The sequence below is a fragment of the Parasteatoda tepidariorum genome, chromosome 2, assembly GCF_982258835.1.
Source record: "Parasteatoda tepidariorum strain Cologne lab strain chromosome 2, Ptep-v5.0, whole genome shotgun sequence".
Lineage (NCBI taxonomy): Eukaryota > Metazoa > Arthropoda > Arachnida > Araneae > Theridiidae > Parasteatoda > Parasteatoda tepidariorum.
Genome location: NC_141756.1, coordinates 107009805 through 107033197, shown reverse-complemented (window position 1 = coordinate 107033197; position 23393 = coordinate 107009805). Strand labels below are relative to the sequence as shown.

At 30.3% G+C, this 23393-nt stretch overlaps 1 protein-coding gene across 4 annotated transcripts in view; it reads left to right on the top strand.

The window, feature by feature from the left end:
* The window catches only part of LOC110282887 (eukaryotic translation initiation factor 4 gamma 1), a 75942-nt gene that overhangs the window by 787 nt on the left and 51762 nt on the right, over positions 1-23393 (top strand). For all 4 annotated transcript variants that reach the window (XM_087157965.1, XM_087157962.1, XM_087157966.1 and 1 more), the window contains exons 2-11: positions 3599-3697; positions 5572-5863; positions 5953-6083; positions 7358-7459; positions 9873-10029; positions 14863-14960; positions 15714-15819; positions 16558-16655; positions 17392-17595; positions 19234-19374. In XM_087157965.1, coding sequence (XP_087014091.1) covers positions 3599-3697; positions 5572-5863; positions 5953-6083; positions 7358-7459; positions 9873-10029; positions 14863-14960; positions 15714-15819; positions 16558-16655; positions 17392-17595; positions 19234-19374 — 1428 coding nt within the window. The remainder of the gene's footprint in view (positions 1-3598; positions 3698-5571; positions 5864-5952; positions 6084-7357; positions 7460-9872; positions 10030-14862; positions 14961-15713; positions 15820-16557; positions 16656-17391; positions 17596-19233; positions 19375-23393) is intronic.

Here is a 23393-nt window from a genome sequence, read left to right as displayed (position 1 = left end):
TTCTCTGGTTTTTGCAGCAGACAAACCTCAATTTTGTCACTGAACATTTTGTGTTCTACTATAAAAGTTTAAATATCAACCTCTTTAAAGTTTCACATCTCAACAATTAGATACCTGTTGCACATTAATTGTTTAATACATTGGATGCTCATTAAAGTTATTGTAGCCCGAATGTTTTAATATGCAATTAAGTATTTTTAAAAATCTACTTCTTATTTTAAATTTATAATTCAATACTTTTGTTTTGTACAACTTAGTAAAAATATGACATTAATATTTAATGTTCCTTCAAACATAAAAGAGTCCTACACAAAATTTTGATTAAGTTGAGGCCCACCATTTGATTTGTGTTTTTAATTGTAGCCCCCCCCGGCCTCATGTTAGTTGGAAACCCATGAACTAGACGATAAAAAGCTAAACGTTCGAAATAAAGTGTAAGTGTTCTTTGTTTTCATTTTGAACAGTGCTTTTATTTATAAGGAAAAGTGATGAAAGTTATTCTTGTAACTAACTGCAAGTTTGAAGTTTTTAAAGATCTTCAATCTGAGTTATCCTACTGGGAAAGCTAGTCAAGCACCTACAGATATATTGAGCTATAAAACATTACAGAGAGTGTTTCGTAATGACCTCCCTTAATCATGAAAATATCTGATCAAAAAAGTGCACACGATATTAAAAATTTTAAAATTTATATTTAAGTGTTGAAAAAGCAAATACGTTGTTGAAATATGTTAAATAACTATTGGCAGAATAAAAATTTACCGAAACCAGTTTTATAGCCAGATATAACTTGAAGTGATATATATATATACTTTATTTTAGTGATTTTCATTTTTTTTTCTTTAATAAGAAATTAAATTCTCGATTTGTATAGGATAATTGTATCAGAAAAACAAAACGTGTTAAAATTGAGAAGTTTTTCTTGACATTTTTCTGTTTCAAGCTCAAGTTTTAAATATTTCAGTTCGTTATTAGTCCGAAGTTTATGAAGGTTCATAAAAAATAATCTTGGAAGGTTTGTGCAATTATTTTGTTATCAGATTTACGATCTATAATTAATCATATTTCATACTTCGTAATAAGAATTAAAACTTTCAGAGGTTTCAGGAACCAACAATAAATTACGGAAGAAAACAATTATTTTTGAACAACTTATGCCAGAAAATCAAGCAATAAGCTCTTAACTTATGCCGATTACTTTAGCTATTATTTGCAATAACTGCATAAAATTTAATAGACATAGCTTAAATATTTATTGTGATATGGGCATTTTTTACTTTAAAAAAAACAAATTTTTTTGTCTTACGTTTGTTTTGTTATAACTTTAAAAATATTTCATAAAATTAAACAAAATTTTCAGAGCAAGTAAAGAATAATTACAAAATTATTGTCCTGAAAAACTTGAAAAAAAATTGAGCAAAATATGACTATTTAAAATCGTTCTTTTATACTGCGCATGCGCGGAAAAAATTTACAAAAAAATACTTTTTTATAATTTCGCAGTGAATCGTATTTGGAAAAAAGTCTGTTTTGAATATCTTAGAAATTTAAAAAGTTTAAAGCAATTTTCTAAGTAGTTTTTGTGTTTTTTTTTAAAAAAAGCTTAAAATGATAAGGGGTTTTTCACAAATTTTATTTTGTATTATTAAACAAGATATATTAAAAATGACACCTGCATTGTGGGGGATCATCTCTCAAAGAAGAATATTTTCTTCCGCCTGTTTTCTTTTCGTATACCATCACAATTTTGTTACAGGATGATTATTGTAAGGTATTAAAATTTGTTATTAAATTGTGTCTTTTGGTATAAAAAGAAATTTGTGGAAGATCCCTTATTATTTTAAGTTTTTTCTTTTACCCATTGGCATTATTGTTTTGGATTTGATAGCGTCCGCACTTTATTTGAACGTCATCACACTTTTCAACTCTGCTCAAGAGTAATAGTAAACAGAGCGCATGCGTTGCTATAGCGACCACTCTGTTCGATAATTTTTTTTTAAATTCTTTTTTTCACTTTTAATTTTATTATGCATTAAGTTGGTGAGTTTATTTTTGAGATATGAGAACATGCAGTGCGCATGCGCCGATATTGCATGCGTTGCTATGGCGATCGCTGCTGTTTGATAATTTTTTTAGAAATCTTTTATTCTTTTTATATTCACCATCAGTCATTCTTAATGTATTTACATAATAATAATTTAAAGTATTTTTAGATTCTTTTTATTATTAACTTATAATTGTGATTTCAATATAAATATGAATACTGAAGAAGGAAAAGTATTTTTGTGACGTCTTGAAACACGTACATAGGCAGGATTTGAAAATCAATCCGAAGACAAACATCAATGGAGACAGTTTTTGCAACCCATGATTTTAAATGTCGTGGCGTTTATCGGGGTTAAACCAGAAAAAAAAAGCATTGGACCAATGGGTAACCAGTAATCGCAATAGAGCGATCACAATTTTTTTTTTTAAATTTGTCTTATGATAAAAAATACAAATTATAGAACACCCCTTATCTTTTTTTTAAAGAAATACAAAAATTACTTAGAAAATTGCTTGAAACTCTTTAAATTAAAATATTCAAACCAGATTTTTTTTCAATTAGTTGCGAAACACGAGTCACTACGAAATTATGAAATAATTTTTTTTTCAATTTTGCCTATCGCCTGCACAGCGTAAAAGAACTACTTTAAATAGTCATATCTTGCGCATTTTTTAACGAATTTTGTTCAAATTTTTAAAAAATAATTTTGCAATTTAATTAATTATTTAATTTTTTTAATTACTCCAAAATTTTTTTTAATTTTATTAAATATTGTTAAAGTTATAGCATAATAAAATATAAGACAAGTTGTTGTTTTTTATACAAATACCAATATTACCATAAATATTTAAGTTAGATTTATGAAATTTTATACAGTCATTGCAAATAACAACCAAAGTAATCGATACAAGTTACAAATTAATTGCTCGATTTTTTTAGCATAGGGTGTACAAAAATACTTCTTTTCTTTCATCATTTATTGTAGATCACCGAAACCTAAAAGCTTTAAAGTTCATAGCTAAGTATTTAAAATCACATGAATTAATTACAACATAATCGAGTTACAACATAATCTTATATAAGTATTTCTTGAGAATTGCAAACAAATGTTAAAAACTGAAAGCGTCTTTTTCATTATTGTAGGATAAGGTTTTTTGACTCATTTCATTGTGACGTCATGTGACTTTCAGTTTTGTGCATGATTGCGCAATATTTTTTAATATAGATTTATAAATTGTTCTACATGTATCTTACTTAATATTTTTTTATTTACCTTTTCTTTATTTAAAATGTTTTACTCTTACTTTTTTTATATAATTTTTTTTTATTAAAAAATCTTTTGTTTATCATTAAATTAAATAATAAATAAAAAAAATTTCGCGTAAAATACTTTGGACAAATAAATTTCAAAAATGCGTTTTTGATTTTCAGAATCAGATATAAATATAAAAGTAATGGCTTTTAAGCATGTCATTTTTTTTAAAGAAAAAAGAAAAAACTCAACTTCTTGTCATATTTTTTGCTGTATTTTGACAGTCTCTTTTTTTTCAGATGGAAGGTTATTTTACACAAATGCAGAAAATATTAGACAAACATTCAAACAATTCTAAGGTCAGATTTAAGTTGCAAGAAGTAACAGATTTAACGAGGGTAAGTTATGAAATACCATATCAAAATATTACTTTTTTAAGTTTTGTATGAGTTTAGTGGAAAATAATCAATGTCTAGGAGACTCATGATGTGACGTATTTCAGTAATTAAATTAAATCGGAATTTTTTACATGATTATAAGTCATTGAAACTAATTTTAAATTTTCTATAGCAGTCTTTTCTATTCATTCCTTTGGTTTTATTTTCACACTTATTTTAAATATATTCAAAATGCAATCCATTTCTCTACATTCCTAATATATTAATAATAGAACTATGCTTCTTATTTACCGGCTTGTATTTCTCTAATTTGTGGACTGCAAGGTAATTGCAATTCTTTATAATAGCTGTCAACATTATTGGAATTTACACTGTTGTCACAATTTTCTCTTCAGAATATTGTGTAAAAAATTTAAATGATTCGGTCTCAAAAGTCAAAACGATAAGATATGATGTAGATAAGCGCATTATCTAACAAATGATATATAAGTTGCCTTAGTCCAAATTTTATTTTGCGTCCTTATTTTTTACTAAATAATAAATTTTGTTTAATGAATTTTTTGACTTATAATTTTTTTTATTGATAAATATTGTTATAATAGAATTAGATCCATTTGCCGGATAAAAAAAGTAACTTGCTTAAGCATAACTTATAGGAAAGATAAATTATTCTTCTATTTGCATATTCTAATAAGCAATTGATTTGTTTTGTAAATTCCCTTCTGAACTATATTCAGCAAAATTCATTGCCTCAGTATTTATATTCGTGTCGAATATAAATATTGTTTCTGAAAGATCATTTTTAAAATGAATGCAACAAATAAATCGCACTTATAAATTCAATGAAATAGGTAAAATATCATTTTTGGGGTACATACATGTACCCCAAATATTTAAATAAGGTACATACATGTAAGTTTGTAATGCAAACAGATCTAATTAAAAAATTTCTTGATGATCGTTTTCTTAACACATATTGGGAGAAACTTAAGCTCTTAACATGAATTGTTTTACAATGTATTGTTCTATCATAAGATTTATTAAGTACACTAAAAGTTGTTATTATTTTGCTGAATATCGTGAGAAAAGCTGGGGGTTTAATAGAGATAAACAAAACTGACCAACTTAATTATTGGGGTTTCCTTACAAAATCTGTGTCAGCACTTTTGAGAAAAATTATACAATGCCTGATTTTAAGGAAGAATTTGATGAATAAACTTGGAACAGAATTGCTACAAGCTACTTGCATTAAAGTTTATAAAAGTAACTCCATTTCAGGTGGTTTGTGAAAGTAAGTTTTTGGTATATTTTTTCCTTTTTTAGGTTATTTTATCCTTACAATACGATACGCATGATTTTCAAAATCATCGTAGAAGGAAACCACTTTGTAAGAAACCATTGCCACGTAAACTTAGTTAATCTTATTTTGAAGGGCCTCAGGTGTGACGTATGATGTGGCTGAAATCGAATTCTTGGCCATAGATGGCGCCACTGAAAAATAAGAATCGCACACTCTGTCTTAAAGTTGCTCGGTTTCACCAAGCAGGCTTACCCGTGTGGCAAGTGGCATTAGAACCAACCAACCAACCATATTCCTCTTAAAATAAACGTTTTACAATTTTTGACGTTGATTTTCGGATTTATCAAGGTTTTTTTATTTGAATTACGCGGGTTTTCGGAGGTTTTCCGACACAGCAAGTGCATACTCCTTATTCATTTTATTATCCATATACAAGGATTATATCCCTGTTTTTTAAAATAGTCAATCTTTTATTAATTGTTTAATTACTGGAGTTGAGTGCATAATGACTTGATGCAGAGAATATCAATTTATTAGTGTCTGACCATTTTGACTAGATTTCTTCCAATTTCAGGAGGTTGTCGCAGTGTCAGTTTCAACCGCTCCAGAAGTCCCTCAAAGCCAAGCAGATGAACAGCCTCTATCTCCTGCTGCAATTGTAAATAGTGAATTACTTAATACTATTCCTCTGCCTTGGGGAATACTCTCTGACAATTCACCTCAGAGTGATATCTCACTAGTTGAACAGCAGAGTGATTCATCTTCAGTTTCACCTACAACTGAAAATGAAGACAAAGAAAATGTAGATGATCAAGCGCAGAATAAAATAAAACAATCAAATAAAATAAAATACAACTACAAAGAAGGTGTGTGTGTGTGTGTGAATCTTTTGACGCTAATTATTCTTTGCAATTTGAAATCATTTGTTTATAAACCATGTGTGATTTTTTTATAGATCAATGGAGTCCCGTAAATAAAGAGGGGAAGAAGCGATACGATAGGAATTTTCTTCTTCAATTACAATGCGTGCCTATGTCCTTAGTTAAACCTCAGAAATTGCCAAACCTAGATGTCATTAAAGACAAGGTATAATTATTATTCTATATATTGCACATAGTAAAATACCTTTATTATTTTTCTTGCATAAGCGCAGGGATTTCAGAGAATTTCAACATCATTACAATATATTTTATAGCATCATCAAAATTGTTCACATTTTTTACTGCAAAATTTTGAACAGTCAGTCTAGACAGTCTTTTTTACATTTTTTTAAAGAAATAAATAAACCTGAATTTATTTTCGAAGTGATGTTATAGTTTAAACATTTTGACATTGTTTCCATTACTTTAAAAACTCAGTTGTTTTAATAAAGATAATATTTGTAAGACTATCATGATGCTAAGAGGGAATGAGATACGTTGTAATGGTCAGTGTTAAAGTTAACTTTCATTGTCGAAATTCTAAATCAATTTTCTTGAAAGAGTTGCCCATCTCTTTAGCAATCATGCATAAGACGGTTATAAACTGAAATAAGATGTTATAAGTTTTTGTTTCTCAGAAACCTTTTAATTATGGTTATACAGGGTAATTCGAAATGAATATAGCGATTACAAAAAGCTATAACTATTTAATGAAATAGAATTTATCTATAAAATTCACATAGAATGTTGAAGGAACTTCAAAATTTTGTATACATGCATTACAGATTTTCTATGCGACTTCCTTTTGTCACACGGACAACCTGTAGGCGGTAGTCCATTTCAAGCCATACATTTTGAAGCATTTGTGCAGTCACCGACGCAAGTGCATTACAAATGCGTTCTTGTAGCGTAAATGCGTCAGTAATAATAATTTGCTTTAACTTAATGTGAGGAAAAATGAATTAGAAAGTTCTTCTCTCAAATAGCAAAAAATATATAAAAATGTAACTGTACCTAATTTCATTCAAAAATTAAAATTTATAAATTTAGATACCTAATTATACTAGAGCAGTAATAAAGAAATTGTCCTAGATCCCCTCTGTGTATACTTCAACGGTATTATGTCAGCATCAGTAATTATTAATTTTAATCTGTATCAATTATGAAAAACTTCAACATTTTATTCTTGTATTTAACTTTTAGCTTTGCTTTTAAAGCTTCTCGTGTTAAGTGTATCTACAGTCTAATTTATATACACAATTTACATTAAGAAATATAATTTAAAAATCTTTGCTTTTATAAGTTCTGTATTGTTTACAAAGTAACATTCATAAGGTAGATGCTTAGATAATAAAGAGTTAATCCATATTATTTTTTATTTTTATTTCATATATATTTTTTATTATTATTTCATTATAATTTTTTTTATTTATTTAATAGCCTCATGTACATAAGTTGGGCAGACCAAAGTTATTGCCTGTACTGTCTATCTACCGAGATCACTTTTGGCCATCTTTACCTCGGAGAGGTGTACCAAGAATGGTATGTTCAAATATACTTTATGTGCATATATCTCATATTTTGTATGGCACATTAGAAGTGCTGTTAATGCTCAATTGACATGTTTAACAAATGTTGACTATCTTCTTTTGTGGTACAATTTAGAAACTTAGAGATAAATAAATAAGAGATACAATAATTAACTCTAAATCAGAAAGACCTCAATTCCAGTTCTATATGAAATGCAAGAAAGGAATTATTTTAAGGAGCAAAAACTTAATAATGCGCTCAAAAATAATCTTGATATAAATAGTGATTTAGGAATAATTTCCATTTCAATACAGGGCTGGGATGACCTTGACTGGTGGCCCATGTCCAAAAGGTCACGAGTTCGATTTCTACCGGCTGAAGATTTCCTGTGTTCAAAATGGCGACTGATTTTCGCTAAAATCTGTCGGGGTCACAAAGTCCTCCAAGTACCCATAACAAACCATACTTCTAGGAATACTGGATCGAAGATTGATATTGATCTGGTTCAGTTCAAAATTACGAGTTGCTGATGGATGGTGGATAAATGCGTCCTCCTCGCTGTGAAGTAGGCTTGGGCGTACATGTGTTGTCTTTGGATCATCCTCATGGATATTTCCCAGACAGTCGCCAATAACTCATAGTGCAGCTTTAGTGCGACTTAAATAAAAGTTCCGTTCCGAAACAGTTTACTACAATTGAACTTCGATTCATCGTTTTCCCATATGTATCGTCTCTTTTTCCGTTCCCGTGAGAAACGTTATGCGATAAAAAAAAAATAATGTTCATATTACCCGTTCAGAATGTTTCTGAAACTAAAAGATCTATCACGCTTCTATCATGAAAAAATTTCACCTACACATGACTCTTGGTGGATTTGCTACATTTTGGGGAAAACATCAACGTTTGATGTATAATTCTTCAGTTGCACAGTGGGCCAGCATCCAAGGTTTTGTGGCCAAAATTAGTATTTCGATAAAATTTGTTACAAAATTTGTATTTAGGGGTTTTTATGTGCAGGTAAATTGAATTCATAGTTAAAATTTTGAAATACACTAAAAATACCCCAAAAAACAAAATGGCGGCTGAAATATGGCGAGCAAAAATTAAAAAAATACTATAGTACGTTTAAATAATTAAATATAGCCATGAAAATATAATAATTTTCGTAATTTTTCATTGAAAATGAAAAGCAAATTATATTTCTGAAGTAATATTACAAAATAACGCGAATATTACAAAATAATGCGAGAACATGAAGAAAAAAAACATTATTTTTGTTTTTCAGGGAATTTTGTCCACCATTGCAATACGGGCAAAATGGGGCAGGTTTTTTCGAAAGAACAAGCATCAAAGAAGACAACAAAAAAATATTAGCTAATTACCTCGTGGAACTTTTTGGAACTAAGTTTCGAAAGTCATTCAAACATTGTAAAATGTCAAATGATAAGATATAAACTTTAAGATATTAATAATCCAAGAAATTGAAAAATTGTACTATAATTTCAGACTAATTACTCTGATAAAAATGTAACAGTAAGGTGAAATTCCTAAATATATTTCTGAAATAAAAATTTAAAAGTTACATTTAAAAAAAATTTTTAACGTATTTTTCATTACATTGTACTCTTGTTGATCCAAAAAGTAAACTATAATATTTGGAATGATTTTGAATACTTAATTTGGGCTATATTAAAACTGCCTACACATATTTTAGTTGAAAATTTAATTTTTGACTTTTGGCCAAAGATCATGGTCTTCTGGCCCACAGTGAGTTGATGAAAACACGGAAAATTGTGGCGGGATGTCAGTTGGAAAAATGGTAGCAGAAACCGAAGAAGTGCAAAATGATACCGATGAAACAGAATCACAATCAGTGCAAATATTTGGTGCCTTTGAAACTTTAAGAAGCTTTCTATATTTGCACTAATTTATAAGAAAAAAGTTGGGAAAAAAGTCGAAAATTTATTTTTGTGTTGAAATGAAAGTGTTCGAGCCAAAAAATTTTCCATATTTTAAATAAATACATTCGCTAACTCGTCTTTCTTTTGCACAATAAATATTTTTCCATTAAGTGCGTAATCTCTTCACTTAAAATTTTTCATACGTATTGTAAATTTATTAATTTTCGAGTCCATCACTTCTTTATTATTTATCATTCGCTGTAATTATATGTTAAGCAGCATTCGATTTTTTCTCGTATCTATTGTTCGCTTAATCCGTCGCTTAATCACAACGATCCTTCGAAGTTCTACTGTACTTAGTTAACTATTGCATACATGTTCAACTGTTATTTTCAAGCTCATGCAGACTTAAGTTTATGTGGTTCTAAGCATTCTTGCAATGAGGTTCTTTACATAGTACTTTTTATTTTTAGTTTTGTTTGAGTTATAAAATTAAGTATAGAAATAATTCTTCCGCATTTTAGAAAAATCGGTTTCCTAGAAAGGACGAAAACAATCCTAAAGCCATCAAACTAACTCAAAAAGAAGCTGAACCTGAAGCACATGAGGAACAAGAGAAACTCCAGAACGTTCCCTTCCAAAAAAGAGTACCTCATGACCAAGACAGAAGTAAAAATATAGGTGTGTAACTTTTTGTTAAAACTCCAGAATGCATTTCATGCTGTAATATGCATATGTTATCCATATTCTGATTTATTTTATTTATATTTTCTTATTATATTTGAATTTTGCTATGTTTCCTTGTTTGTTTTAGTTTAATACGGGAATTTGTAACGTTGCTTCGCACAACGCGGGGGAAAAAAACGAAACTCCAAAAATAATTTTTAATCTTTAAATGATCGTATTTTCACAAATTAAGACTCAATCTTAATGGTTGGGTGACCTAACCTTAAATATACTAATTATTTAGTGCAGACGATATTTTCAGTTGCACTGTTAGAAATTTCTCGAAAAAAAAATGGTTAAATAACAATTTATTGAACGGTTATTTCACCATATTTCATCAAAACAGTCGAATAACCATAAATAAAATGGCAATCAAACTGTTAAGTTGGAGAAAAACTGTTTATTAACTGTTTTCACCTAATACGGTTAAACAACCAGAATTTTATCGCACCTACTAGAACCACCTGAACTAATCGCACCAACTAATGAAGCTGCTTAGTTTCCTGCAACTGCGTACATATTATAGCCGAGTTGGTTTGTCTGTCAATCTCGTGTCCGGCAAAACTGGAATTAGAGTCCTAGTGTTGACATCACAATATTTCCTCCATTCCCTTCAACACATGAAGAGTTTCCAGTGTCCGGCACTCTCCCATGCCTTATGAAAAGCCGAAATCCTATGTCTAGTTAAATAAATATTTTTCTTTTTAAAGTTTTTGAAAACTGCTAGTTGCAAATGGTTAAAAAAACGTATAATTTTGTATTCATGGTTTTATAACCATATTTTTTGTAAATGGTTTCAAAACCATAAAAGAAAAAAAAATTTTACCGTAAGCTTTACGGTTAATCTGATGAACAGACAGCTGCCAGTTATTATACCATAATTTTAGAATGAAAATTTTAACAGTGTATGATATCTAACAAAAAACGTACTTATCTTTGATACATAATATCGTACATATATTTAGTTATTGTTTTCGATCGATTTGAGTTTAATACGGGCCCAAAAAACATGAAGGGTAGTACCAGTTTAGGTTCAGTCGGTCCAGTTAACTTGGTTCAGGAGAAGAGTCGAAAGTTTGAACCCTTTTTAAGTTAATTATACTTTTTTGTGTATTTCGCCATATTTCGAAAACTTTTTAAGTGAATAAAAAAAATTTCACAATTATAAAATTCCTTTATAAGAGAAAATTCCATGCAAAAATAATTTTTAATAATTACGTAGTATTATTTACTGTTTTATTTAATAATAGTTAAAGAATTTTGCAAAGTAAGCGATTTTTTTGCATAGCTTTAAAGAGTGAAATTTTGCTTGGCAAAGTTTACAAAATTTAGGAGAATAGTTACTGAGTTATCAAAATTTTTTTTAAAAAGTAGTACATTTAAAATTTGATTCCACAAGAATTAATTCAAATGCAGTCTTTTATTACAGAAAATTACATTTTTTAAAATAGTGCAAAAACTTGTATACCTCGCAGTGCAAAGTTTTTTCCGATTCTTATTAAAGGTAAATAATTATTAAAAATTAATTTTCTGAATAGAATAAACTTTTGATAAGTTAATTTTATAGTTATGTGTGAAATTTTTTTAATTTGTTTAAAAAGTTTCTGATGAGGTAAGGCGAAATACGCTAAAAGCAAACATTAACATGTAAGGGGTTCAAACTTAATTAGCGTTGATCAAACTATGCGGTCCCGCAGTGGACTGATCGTTAAGACACGGTTCCCAGCAGATCACATAAGTCAAGCATCACTGGCTGCTGTCAGTGTGCGGGTGGGTGACCACTTGGATCAGTCTGCGTAGGGACCGAGGGTGTGCGGTATTGGTCCTCGTTAAACTGTGCTACCGTAAAGTGCTCGACTTCACGCGCAGGTCGTCGGGCTACCGAAGCGGGGGTGCCATCCCTTCCGCAGAGGATCAAAATTGTGATGGCATGTCTTCGGATCATCCTCCGGGATGTTTCCCAGACCGTCGCCAATAGCCCATTGTGCAGCTCTAGTTCGACGTAAAGTAACAACAACAACATCAAACTATGCGATGCATACAATGTTAGAAATTTCTCGGGAAAAATGGTTAAATAGCAATTTATTGTCATTTATACTTGATACGTCATTTCTGACAACTCTCTGTTCTCTTTAACTTTGAAAAAGTTCCGTTTTAATTGATTAGAATATATAGATTTCGCAGAGCCTATTTCACCGCTTAATCAGTCTTCACTAAAATCTATTCATTTTTTCTACTTTTTTTTATCACTTTCGACATCAATTTAAGCTACTTCTTTTAATATAAAAATACCGATGGAAGTTTTTTTTTTACATCAATGTATAAGTAGTCATTATTTAAAGCCGAAACGAAAATGAGAATAAATTTCTAAACCACTTAAAATTGCAATAAATTTCAATCAAATTTAATGTTCTAAAAAAATATCTCACGTTAAGTTTATAAGTAAAAATGACTCTTTCTGCAAGTCAAATTTCAACTCAGTTGTTGCATTTCCGCAGTCCATTGAGTGGCCTGCATAATATTATTTACTGCAACAGTTAAAAATTTTCTTAATAATCGAAATTTTTAATTTTTTCCCTTTAAACTCCATGAACTTTTTTCAACAAATCTTCACAGTTTCTGCTGGCAGAGTTTAGTGCGTTGTGGAAAATGCTTAGCAAGCGTAATGAAAAAGTCATCTTTGAACTAACAAGAATTTTGATTAAGCAAGAAAAATTATAACTAAACTTAAACATCATAAAGGAAGACAATCCTCAATAGTATTCTACTCTCTATAACATGAGGTAACTAAATTCACTCTATACAATCATTAAAATCACCAAATTTAATCTCGATTTGTCAAATATATTCAAGCATATTTATCATCCAATCAAAAAATAGCATTTGTATAATGAGGGTAGAAAACGTAGCAATCGAAATTAATAATTTTCGAATTCTGTCTTTAAATTATTTTTAAATGTTCGAACTCCCTCTTTCAGTGGCTTTTCGAACTCGTGATCCCTGACTCATCGTTCTTCTTACTCGAACCTTGTTCTTTGAAATTCATAATCTGGCAGTTTCTAAGTTTTATAGTTTTTTGCGCAGCAAAACTAAATTTTTAAGTTAAGTATAACACACAAAACAGCGGCTGTTGCTCTTGAGATATGATATATAATTAAGATATAAAATCTTGAGATATTTCTCGCTTTTTTTCATTGACAGAAGTAATTTCCATATGTTCTAAAAATAATCAACATTTTAGATCAGTGTTCCCCAACTTTTTTATCACCGCGAACCTGTCATCATTTGATAATTTTACCTCGGGGTGGGGTGAGGGCGTAGATTGTTTATATTTTAGATTACTTCGATTTATTATTTTTAATTTAATTGTATTTAAACATACCTTCAAAATAAAGTACAGTTACACCAAAAAAAAAAATATAAAGTGATTTAACATTTCAACTTACTATAGGACGTTAAATCAATGAGAACCCTGAGCTTGTCTCTTCGCAATGAGACGTTTCCATCTGGGGGTAATCGGAGACAATGATACATTACAAACATTGAAAAATTTATGTCACTACCTTCGGGGGCCCCTTTTTTTTAAGTAAAAAAATTTTAATGGGACATAGATATTTTTAATTTGGAGTATAAACCTAGAAATTTAAATTCAGTTTTAATGAAATGTCCGCAGGCCGGACATTTGATACTATTTGATCCGCGGACCGGGGGTTGGGGAACACTGTCTTAGATAGTCCATGAATTTCAGTGATCAGATTAAACAATTTATAGTAAAAAAATTTTATAGCTCATTGTGGAGAAAGTAGATGTCGACAATGTCAACCTTCATCTATGTAAAGGTACCCCATCATAGTATCGAGTTAGCATGCCTTATATACTAGTGAATTGGAATTGTATTTTTGTAGTGGTAGATACGATACAGTACTCCCCCACCAGAATTATATCCGTGATAGAATTCGATGAACGGATACCCCTAGTTGATTCATTGCTGTTTTTTGTGAGAGGCAGGGAGAGTTGTATTAAGATCACCGTACTTTTTGAATGCTGATCGTGAGAGCTTTATTAAGTTCACGTTCGTGGTCACTCGTGTGTTGCCTCTAGCTGGCGATTATATACGTTGTACGTTGTGTGTGATCGAGACTGAGAAGCAACAGCGTGAGGAGGTGGATAATTTCATAGTCACAAGTAGCAAGTCAACTGTTCAATGTGGATCATCTATCGAAGTAGACGTGTTCAGATCGAAGTGGGCGTTACAGTCAAGTTAGTCGTGTTCACATCACATCCGTGTCACCATTGTGGGGATGGTAGATATCGACAATGTCAACCTTCATCTATGAAAAGGTACCCCATCATAGTATCGAGTTAGCATGCCTTATATACTAGTGAATTGGAATTGTATTTTTGTAGTGGTAGATATACTACACTCATGATCATGAGAACAGCAACGGCAGCTTTATTTACGTTTTTATAATTTTTTTATTTATTGAAAGGCAAATTATAAAACGTTCTCTCACTCTTATGTTCTTTTATGTAACTGCGAAGTCTTTTTTTTCTTCTTAATTTTTGACATTGAGTTGGAAGTAAGCACTTATTATTTATCTCTTAAAAAAAAGTATTTCATTTAAAAAAAATAATAGTCAGAGTGATTTAAAACTATTTTTCTGAACCTTATTTTTCTCCCTTCTCTTTTAGCTCAAAACATTTATATATCCTCAGAGGACTTGATGGCACCTCCAATTAATACATAAATTATTTTTCTGAACCTTATTTTCCTTCCTTCTCTTTTAGCTGAAAGCACTGAAATATCTGAAGAGGGCTTGATGTCTTCTACAAAAAATATAAGTAGCTGTTGTATTGTTGATCCTGAAAAACCTGCACTGTCTAAGGTTTGTTTGTTTTGTAAATAGTATATTAATTGTTTAATTAATCCAGTTGTAACGACTTCATTTTCAACTCATTATGTGTGAAACTTCTTATCTGAATAGCAGGCCATCTTCCTTTTTCTTCGCAAAAAAAAAGTATCACATTTAGTGAATCATATTAGTATTGTCTATCATATTTAGTATTCTATCATTTTATCATATTATATTTATTGTCTATCATTATACTAGAATCTGCAGTCGCTGCAGGCCTTCACCTCTTAAACTACCCCAAAGAAGAGGATTTGTATTCTTTTAATGCCATAGAAATAACAAAAACTATTCAAGCACACCATGAAATATGATTCAACCAACCAACGACCAATCAACGACACCAACCAACCATTATACTAGAATAAGATTTTCCTTAAATAATATTGTCTCTGATGAAACTCTTCTGACCAAGAAGCTTTCCCTCTTTATATATTTTCTTCTTCGAAAAATATTTTATGTAATATTGTGATCTAGTTCAAAATGATCTGAACATTGCTTTCAAAAAGTTTGCAAAACTGCCTTAATTATTATGTTTTTTTTAAATTTAAAATTGTTTTTCTTCTTAAGCAAAGCAATCTTTTTTTCCTTAAATAAGAATGCGATTGTACACACATTTCGTGATAACGATTTATACATCTAATTATAATTTGTCGTATAATCAAAACTCATTGAGCAAAAATATTATATTAGAAGAAAACTTAAAAATTTTAATTTTGTTTTTTGAAGCTTACTGATGTCGACAGTATAAGGCTTGGACCAGGAAGAGCAATGCAAAGTTCGAGTGGAGGTGAAATTGACTGTAATTCAGGCTCTAGTCCTGAGAGGGCAGCAGGTTGCATTCTATTTATTTTACTGATATTGAATTGAAAACCTGTTAACATTGTAAATCTTTGATTCCTTCGTATATAATTTAAAATTCTTGTTGATAGACGATGTTCGCTTTTGGAACAAAGCGATTGAAAATTTCTATTTTGGATTGTAGGGTCATTTTTACTTGATACATCTACTTGGTCATCTGATAAGTTCTTTTTAACCCTGAAACAGTTTCGTTTTTATTGGGTAAAATAATCTGATTTCTCGGTTCCCAGTTCACCGCTGAATCAGTCTTCACCGAAATCTAATCTCTCTTTCTACTTTTTTTGTTACTTTCGCCATCAATTTAAGCTAGTGCTTTTAATAGAAGGATATAGCGGGAAAAAAAATTTTTTTAACATTAATTGATGAAAATTCATTTAAAGCAAAGAAAATAAGAATAAATTTCTGGATCATTTAAAACTGCAATAAAATTCGAACAAATTAATGTTCGAAAAAAAAATAACTCAAAAGTTCATAAATAAAATTGACTCTCTCCGCACATCAAATTTCTACTCTATAGTTGCATTTTTGCGGTCTGTTGGACGGCCTGTATGATATTATTAACTTCAAGTTTAACAGTTAAAAATTTAAAACTAATTATTGAATGTAATTTTTTTCCCTGACACATTCCCTGATTTTTTTCAAACTCACTTTACCGAACTTAAGTTTCTAAGTGTGATTTCAAAACTTTTTTTTTTCATTATTTCTCTTTTAGCTCAAACCTCTGAAATATCTGAAGAGGACTTGATGTCTTCTACAAAAACTGAAAGTGGTAATAGCAATGATGATCCCAATGAATTAAAACTGACTGAGGTATATTTGTTTCGTTAATTGTTCATTTGTTCCTGAACTAATCAAGTTGTAATAGTTTTTGTTCAACTCATAGTATATGAACTCTTGTCTAAATTGTGGGCTAACTTCACTTTTATTTTTCATTTTACGATATTTTATCTGGTTTAAGTAATCCTCAGACCTCAGATTATACGTAACCTTATGTGGCAAGTGCCAAATAAGGCTACGTATAATAACCCAATGGTGAAAAGATTTTAAACTTCCTTGAAGAGATCAAATTAACACCATACAACACAATTTAATTAAATAATAATATAATGTATTATATACTATAAAATAAATTACAATGTACACTTAGACAAAAATGGCAATTACATAATTTACTATTAAATAAATTACATAACTGATGCACGTTAAAATTATGTCGAGTCGCAAAGTTCTCCATGTTCCCATAACAAATCAAAACCTCTGAGGGTACTGGATTGGAGATCGATCGTCTCTGATTCAGGTCGAAATTGCGATCTGTGGATGAATAAATGGATGTATGAATGAGTCCGCCTTATAAACAGGTGTGACGTATAGTGTGGCGAAGTCGAATTCTTGGCCACAGATGGCGCCACTGAAAAACAAGAATCGCACACTCTGCCTTAAATTTGCTCGACTTCACCAAGCAGGCTCGTCCGTGTGGCAAGTGGTCAATTTTTATTATTCATAACTGCTTTTTCTCTTAGATTGATATCGCTTGATTTCCTTCCAGAAATCGTCTACTGAACCAAGCAATACACTTCATGATATGAATACGCAGGCTGTTGCAGCTCAACCAGAAAAGTATCCTAGCTCTGGTGGAATGCCTACTGCTCAGCAGCACTATCAGTCGATGGCTGGTCCAGTATATAATCCTCAAGCTGCTACTTTAGCACAGCAATGTCAACAGATGCGTGCTAATCCTATGGCAATGCCGGTAAGATAGATATAAATCTTAGTTTTATAAATTGTGGGAATATATAGACTCAAACCAAGTTTTTTGAATAATTGTTCTTGAACCGTGATGGCTCAGGGGATAGAGCGTTCGCCTTCCAATAAGGTAAACCGGGTTCGAATCCCACTGATGGCTGGTCGATACTAATCAGCATCTGGCTTGCACCGACCACAGTGCTGACATGAAATATCCTGAGTGGTAGACGGATCATGGGTTTGAGTCCCTTCGCCATCAGACTAACTGTGGGAGGTTTAGATTTTTAGATTTATCGGGTATTTTTCTTTAAATTTTGGGGCGTATTTTGCATTTTAATGCATTTTTTAAAGTTTTCTGTTAATTTTTTCCAATTTTTATTATTTTTTATCAATTTTCATTATTACACTGGCTTCCAAACAATGAAGAAAATCTATGGAATATTAAGAGGTGAAGCAAAATCTTTTCAAATTGAAGAAGAATTGTAAGTAAGTGAGACCGTCTTTTTCAAGTACGCACCTATAACATCAGTAGACGTTGAAAGAAGCTTCTGCAGGAATGAAAATTTACTTTCAGACAAGAGACGCTCGTTTACATTTCAAATTATCAAAAAACATTTAATAATCCACTGTAATTCTGATATTTAGTAATATTATGAGATGGAAGTTGTTATATCCATTAAAGTTTCTATACAAAATAAAAATATTTTGGTATCAATATATTTTCCTTTTTTTGTTATTTTAGGATACAAAACATATTTTTCAAACTTTAATGAACGTAGAACAAGTATTGCATTGCTTTATATTTTTTAAATGACTCATAATAATTTTAAAGAGCAAAAAAAAATTTTAATTCAATATTTTTACTTTATTTATGGCATTTTTTGTGCAATTTTTGCATTTTTAAGGACATTTTTTGTCCTTTTTAAGGGCATTTTTTGCACTTTTTAAGGGCATTAGTTGAGATTTTTTAGGTCATCAAAATCCGGGCTCTAGTTATTACCAATCTACTAGTGATGAGCTGACTATGATAGATTTTTATCCTTGTGGAATAGGTAATTTTTATTAGATTTATTTCTATTACATTTATTGCTTATTTAGTTTTTAATTATATTTATTTCTCATAAGAGCTTCATTTTTTTCGAGCAATACGATTTCGCTACACAATTGTCCACTGTACCAAACAATCCATCTCATGATATCGTGCAGGTTGCGGCTGCTCAACCAGGAATGTATAACTCTGGTGGAATGCCTACTGTTCAGCAACACCATCAGTCGATGGCAGGTCCAGTACAGCCTAACCCTCAGCCTGCTACTTTATTACACTCTCATGTGCAACTGCTGCACTTTGCAAGATATTCTCAATTTCAGACTTCATTTTTCACCCTCTGATATTGAATCGAAAAATCTCTAAATCATTTTATAATGGCTAGTATGATCAAGAAAAGAGTTCTGTGTCAAAAATCTGTCTGTGTCAATTTATCATGATCATATAGGACTTTGAAAATTATTATTCATTTTGTTAAAGTATATAGTGCTTAAAAAGTACTTAAAAGATACTTATTTTTTATTGAAAGATTTGTCTATGCACCCTGATTTAGTTTTTTATTATATTTATTTTTCACAAGTGCTTAATTTTTTTTTCTAGCAATATGCTTTTACTCAACAATTGTCTACTGTTCCAAGCAATACACCTCATGATATGAATAAGCAGGTTGCTGCAGGTCAACCAGGAATGTATACTAACTCTGGTGGAATGCCTACTGCTCAGAAGCACCATCAGTCGATGGTAGGTCCAGTACCTAACCCTCAGCCTGCTACTTTAGTACAGCAGGGTCAACAGACGCTTTCTAGATAGAATTCTTAGTATTTGTATAGACTGCGAGCACTGGGTACCACTCATTTAAAATTTAAATTTTGGTATTTAGCAAAATCTCGCTCATCAGACATTTTTTTCCATCCTTTCAAGCATCCTCACTTTTTCCTCCTCTGTCTTCATTCGCGTGTGGTAACGACTTCTTTGTTCGAACCCCTCCGGCCGAAGACTCCCCCGTGTAGATGCATGTTAAATCTGTCGAGTCGCAAAAGTCCTCCATGTTCCCATAAAAAATAAAGACCTCTGGGGGTACTGGATTGGAGATCGATTGTTCTCTGATTCAGGTCAAAATTACGATCTGTGGATGAATAAATGGATGTATGAATGGGTCCACCCTATAAACGGGTGTGACGTTTGGTGTGGCAGAAATCGAATTCCTGGCCATAGATGGAGCCACTGGAAAACAATAATAATCGCACCCCTCTGGGAAACAGGCATACGTCAACAGCAACAACGACGACGACTTCTTTATAACGATTTGTTATAGAAAATTGTCATTTCAGATAAAATTTTAAAAGACGGAACTGAAAGAAAATTCCCTATTAACTTTGACTGGAACCACTGAAGCTATCACAAAAGTATTAAACTGATAATCTAAAAAATGATTCCGAAATAATAAATGTTTAAAAGATCATTTGCTAGAAAAAATGGTATTATTAATTTTTTTTCTGTGTAATGAGAAGTAATTTTATTCCTGATTTCGATTTGCAATAGAAGAATTATTTAAGCATTACTTAATTATAATTATATAAATAATTATGTGACATCGAGTCACAGGCTTATTTATAAAATCCTGATCCAATTCATACATCACCCTTTAAACCTTAGTGCAATTGGGACATTTTCCCCCGGAAATTCCATTCTCGCCCCTTTTCTCGGAAGAACAGCTGATGCGGCTTCCTTTCATCTCGCACGTGAAACGTGTGATTGCTTCAGTCTTCATAACCATGGCAATTGTTGCATGGCAATTAATCAAATTTTAAATTAAACCATTGCTTATTTTAAAATTTGATTAATGTATAAGAACATCAATGTAAAAAGATACTATGAGAATTCAAAATCATTAATTCATGGTTGAAAAAATCATATAGAAGGAGAATTCTCTAACAATTCACATAATTCAAAGTTGTAAATATGTATTAAATATAGTTCGCCCCTTCCCCCAAATATTTTGACATAGCATTCTTTAAAAGTCAGTATGCATGCACAACATTTGTCAAATATTTTTTTTTCTTATAGTTTAACTAAATTTTTACAGCATTAGATTATTTCTAACAGGAATTTATTTAAAAAATATAATTTAATCAAGGCTAATCACCATAATCACCATTTTGAATAGACCATATTATTGTTTAGGTATTTTTTAATCATTTACAAATAAATATAAATAATGATGCATCAAAAACAGACAGATTAGCCTATATTCAAATAAAAATCAGTCCATATTTAAAGAAAAATGTTTAATTGATTGTTGTACAATATTTTAAACAGAAAATTTTAATATGTTAGCAATATTGTTTGTATTAAACTTTAAACATTCTACAATATAATGGTTTTAACTCTGCTAAAAGTAGCAGATTATATATATATATATATATATATATATATATATATATATATATATATATATATATATATATAGCAGAAAATTTCATTTTTGCAGAAAAACAGTGCTTATTACATACAGCTAGACAATACGTTTCAAAAAAGAAGTCAACAACTACGAGTGAGCAATAATGATCACAATACAAAATATTTACTGACCTTATTGAATACATGATCAATAAATTAATTCTTAAATGTTTTAATTTAGCGGGGAAGTTTATTAAGTAGGTACACTGAATGTTTCTACAACATCTATAATCTCAAACACATCGTGCTTTAAATTACTTTTCTAGCTGATTTTTAACTCAAGGAAAAAACATTACCTACGAGACTAATTTATCATGTAACTATCATTGAAATTTATAAAATTTACAAAAAACTACTAAATTATAAATACCTTAAATAGTAGAAACGAAAGCTCCTGAGCGGAAACAAGATCGCCATCTTGTCGTCTTGTAAACAAGCAGAAGGAGTTACAACTCAACATAAACAGTTGAAAAAGTTTTTCTAGTTTAACCGTTCTCAAACTAGCACTAGTATTATCTGCCATAAAATAGCATTGGCTGAAAATGATATTTTAAGTAATATTTAATTTATCGTTTTCTTTCATAAATAAATGTTTATTTATTAGTATATTGGGATAACCTTTCACAAATATGTGGCGCTGGACCAAAAATAATGAAATCGATGATAATTTTGAAATTTCGAATGTTAGATCGAATACTATTTAATTTTATATAATATTAATTCTAATATCAGAAGATAGGATTCAAGAGTATTGCATTTTCTAGCACGGCAGTACTATATCGCATCTTTCTAATATTAGATCATATCTTTTTGCTACCTGGGAATTAATAACCTTGTCATTAATTACCTTTTTTTAATAATGATTTGACCATTCAACATGAATTAAAGAAATGCGAAGGCACAATCGAACGATATGAATAATTGAACCCAGAGAATATCGTATTTCACAAGTAATAATTCAAACAGTTCCAGAAAGATATCACCGTAACATTAAATTGCGTTCACTTTATTAGCAGAAGAAATTAACTATTCCACAACTCTTTCATATACGTAACTATTGTGCTAAATGTCCGTTTAGTGGGCAGGAAAATTAGCTATTACAAAACCATTCCAGAAACAAATAAATATAATGTTAAATAACATCTGTCTCATAATTAGCTTTATCAAAACAGTTCAGATTTACTTAACCTTTACGTTGAATAATGTCCTTGACATTACAGATGCCCAACAATTTCAAAACAGTTCTTGATGTGTAACGGTTTCAATAAATAATGACCAATTGGGTTCCTGCACTTCAAGAGGAAGAGCATGCATACCCACACATGTGACCTATGACGTCGCAGCCAAATTCGATCGTTTAAAAGCAAAATGGAATGCTAAAATTGAGCTAAGCTTCTCCATATAAAATAGAATGTTAATTAAATACAACGCCGTATCACACATCGAATTTATTGAAATATAATTCTCGATCGTCTGCGTCTTTTACTTAACTTAGATTTATTATTTGTTTATGCATTTTATTATAACCGTGATCTATTTTTGCTTCGCCGACCCAGAAACTTTGATGCATAACTAGTTTGTTTATAGCTTTGTGTTATAGTAATAAATGTATAGTGAAAGAATTTAAATCTTTGTGTAAGAATATAGAATGTGTCACTTGGGAGAATTGATACTTGACAGGCTTAGCTTACTCGAAACAGAATTGAAACAACAGTTGCTAACGTAAACAAATGTCATGTTTCAACAACCAATCAGGATTGAGATACCACTACGTCACACTCGATAGATTACGAAGCTTGAAAAAAATTTACATGATTAATATAACTTGAAAAATTAAATGTTGACTCTTTTTTTTTTTTTTTTTTTTTAATTTAGGATGTTAAGACAATTCGACAAATATGGTTAAAAAAATACAGTTTTTAAGTTAAATTACTTTTTTCTTTGCATACATACTATTAAGCTGTTATTTTAACCTTCTGCTTGTGCTTAACATTCTATGATGCTTAACATTCGGGTAAATTAGTTGTAGGAGCTGTAAGCAAAGGATTAAGTTCATACTGCTTGAATTTCTGTAGAGATTCTTCTTTTGTTGTTTAAGAATTGAGTTGAAGTATTAATAATTTTCATGCTTTACTTTTTAAATAAGAAACTGTTAGATGAAAATAAATTAATTTTAAAAAAAGGAAAAGACTGGGAAAATGTCCATAGCAATTTATTTGTTTTTTTAATATTTATATCTAAGTTATGCAAATATGTTTAACATGCGTTTTTTTCTTTAAACTAAGTTCTTGTGTCTTTAC